This window comes from Emiliania huxleyi (assembly GCF_000372725.1).
Source record: "Emiliania huxleyi CCMP1516 unplaced genomic scaffold EMIHUscaffold_5621, whole genome shotgun sequence".
NCBI lineage: Eukaryota > Haptophyta > Isochrysidales > Noelaerhabdaceae > Emiliania > Emiliania huxleyi.
In genome coordinates, this window is record NW_005197787.1 from 1 (window position 1) to 1,550 (window position 1,550).

General features: G+C 84.2%; 1 protein-coding gene across 1 annotated transcript; it reads left to right on the forward strand.

Annotated features, from left to right (window-relative positions):
- Positions 1-48: 48 nt before the first annotated feature.
- Positions 49-1,435, forward strand: EMIHUDRAFT_124530 (hypothetical protein; the record flags this gene model as incomplete). The annotated part of the gene is made up of 1 exon (XM_005765147.1): positions 49-1,435. A coding segment is annotated over one exon (1,387 nt), but the record flags the coding sequence as incomplete, so codon positions are not given.
- Between the last annotated feature and the right edge of the window lie 115 nt (positions 1,436-1,550).

Sequence of the window (1,550 nt, forward strand, 5' to 3'; positions counted from 1 at the left end):
ATCACGGACACTTCCTCCACGACAACGCCCTCGGGGAGGGGTGAAAAGGGCGGCCGCGAGGGCGGCGGCGGCGAGGGTGACGGCGGCGACGGCGAGCCGGAGGGAGGCGGCGGCTCCGCCGGCGGAGGGGCAGGTGGCGGCGGCGAGGGCGGCGGCGGCGACGGCGAGCCGGATGGCGGCGGCGGCGTGGGAGGCGGCGGCGACGGCGACGCGGACGGAGGCGGCGGGGAGGGCGACGCGGAGGGCGGCGGCGGCGACGGCGAGGCGGACGGCGGCGGCGGCGACGGCGAGGCGGACGGAGGCGGCGGCGATGGCGACGCGGATGGCGGCGGCGGCGACGGCGAGGCGGACGGCGGCGGCGGCGACGGCGAGGCGGACGGAGGCGGCGGCGATGGCGACGCGGATGGCGGCGGCGGCGACGGCGAGGCGGACGGCGGCGGCGGCGACGGCGAGGCGGACGGAGGCCGCGGCGACGGCGACACGGACGGCGGCGGCGGCGACGGCGAGGCGGACGGAGGCGGCGGCGACGGCGACGCGGACGGTGGTGGCGGCGACGGCGAGGCGGACGGAGGCGGCGGCGACGGCGACGCGGACGGAGGCGGCGGCGACGGCGACGCGGAGGGAGGCGGCGGCGATGGCGACGCGGACGGCGGCGGCGGCGACGGCGACGCGGACGGAGGCGGCGGCGACGGCGAGGCGGACGGCGGCGGCGGCGACGGCGAGGTGGAGGGAGGCGGCGGCGACGGCGACGCGGACGGAGGCGGAGGCGACGGCGTGGCGGAGGGAGGCGGCGGCGACGGTGAGGCGGACGGCGGCGGCGGAGACGGTGAGGCGGACGGAGGCGGCGGCGATGGCGAGGCGGAGGGAGGCGGCGGCGACGGCGAGGCCGACGGAGGCGGCGGCGACGGCGACGCGGACGGCGGCGGCGGCGACGGCGACGCGGACGGAGGCGGCGGCGATGGCGAGGCGGACGGCGGCGGCGGCGACGGCGACGCGGACGGAGGCGGCGGCGACGGCGAGGCGGACGGAGGCGGCGGCGATGGCGAGGCGGACGAAGGCGGCGGCGACGGCGAGGCCGACGGAGGCGGCGGCGACGGCGACGCGGACGGAGGCGGCGGCGACGGCGACGCGGACGGAGGCGGCGGCGATGGCGAGGCGGACGGAGGCGGCGGCGACGGCGACGCGAACGGAGGCGGCGGCGACGGCGACGCGGACGGAGGCGGCGGCGACGGCGAGGTGGACGGAGGCGGCGGCGACGGCGAGGCGGAGGGAGGCGGCGGCGACGGCGAGGCGGAGGGAGGCGGCGGCGACGGTGAGGCGGACGGAGGCGGCGGCGAGGGCGACGCGGACGGCGGCGGCGGCGACGGCGACGCGGAGGGAGGCGGCGGCGACGGCGACGCGGAGGGAGGCGGCGGCGACGGCGATGCCGAGGGCGGTGGCGGCGACGGCGACGCGGATGGCGGCGGCGGCGACGGCGAGGCCGACGGCGGCGGCGGCGACGGCGAGGCGGAAGGCGGCGGCGGCGACGGCGACGCGGACGGAGGCGGCGG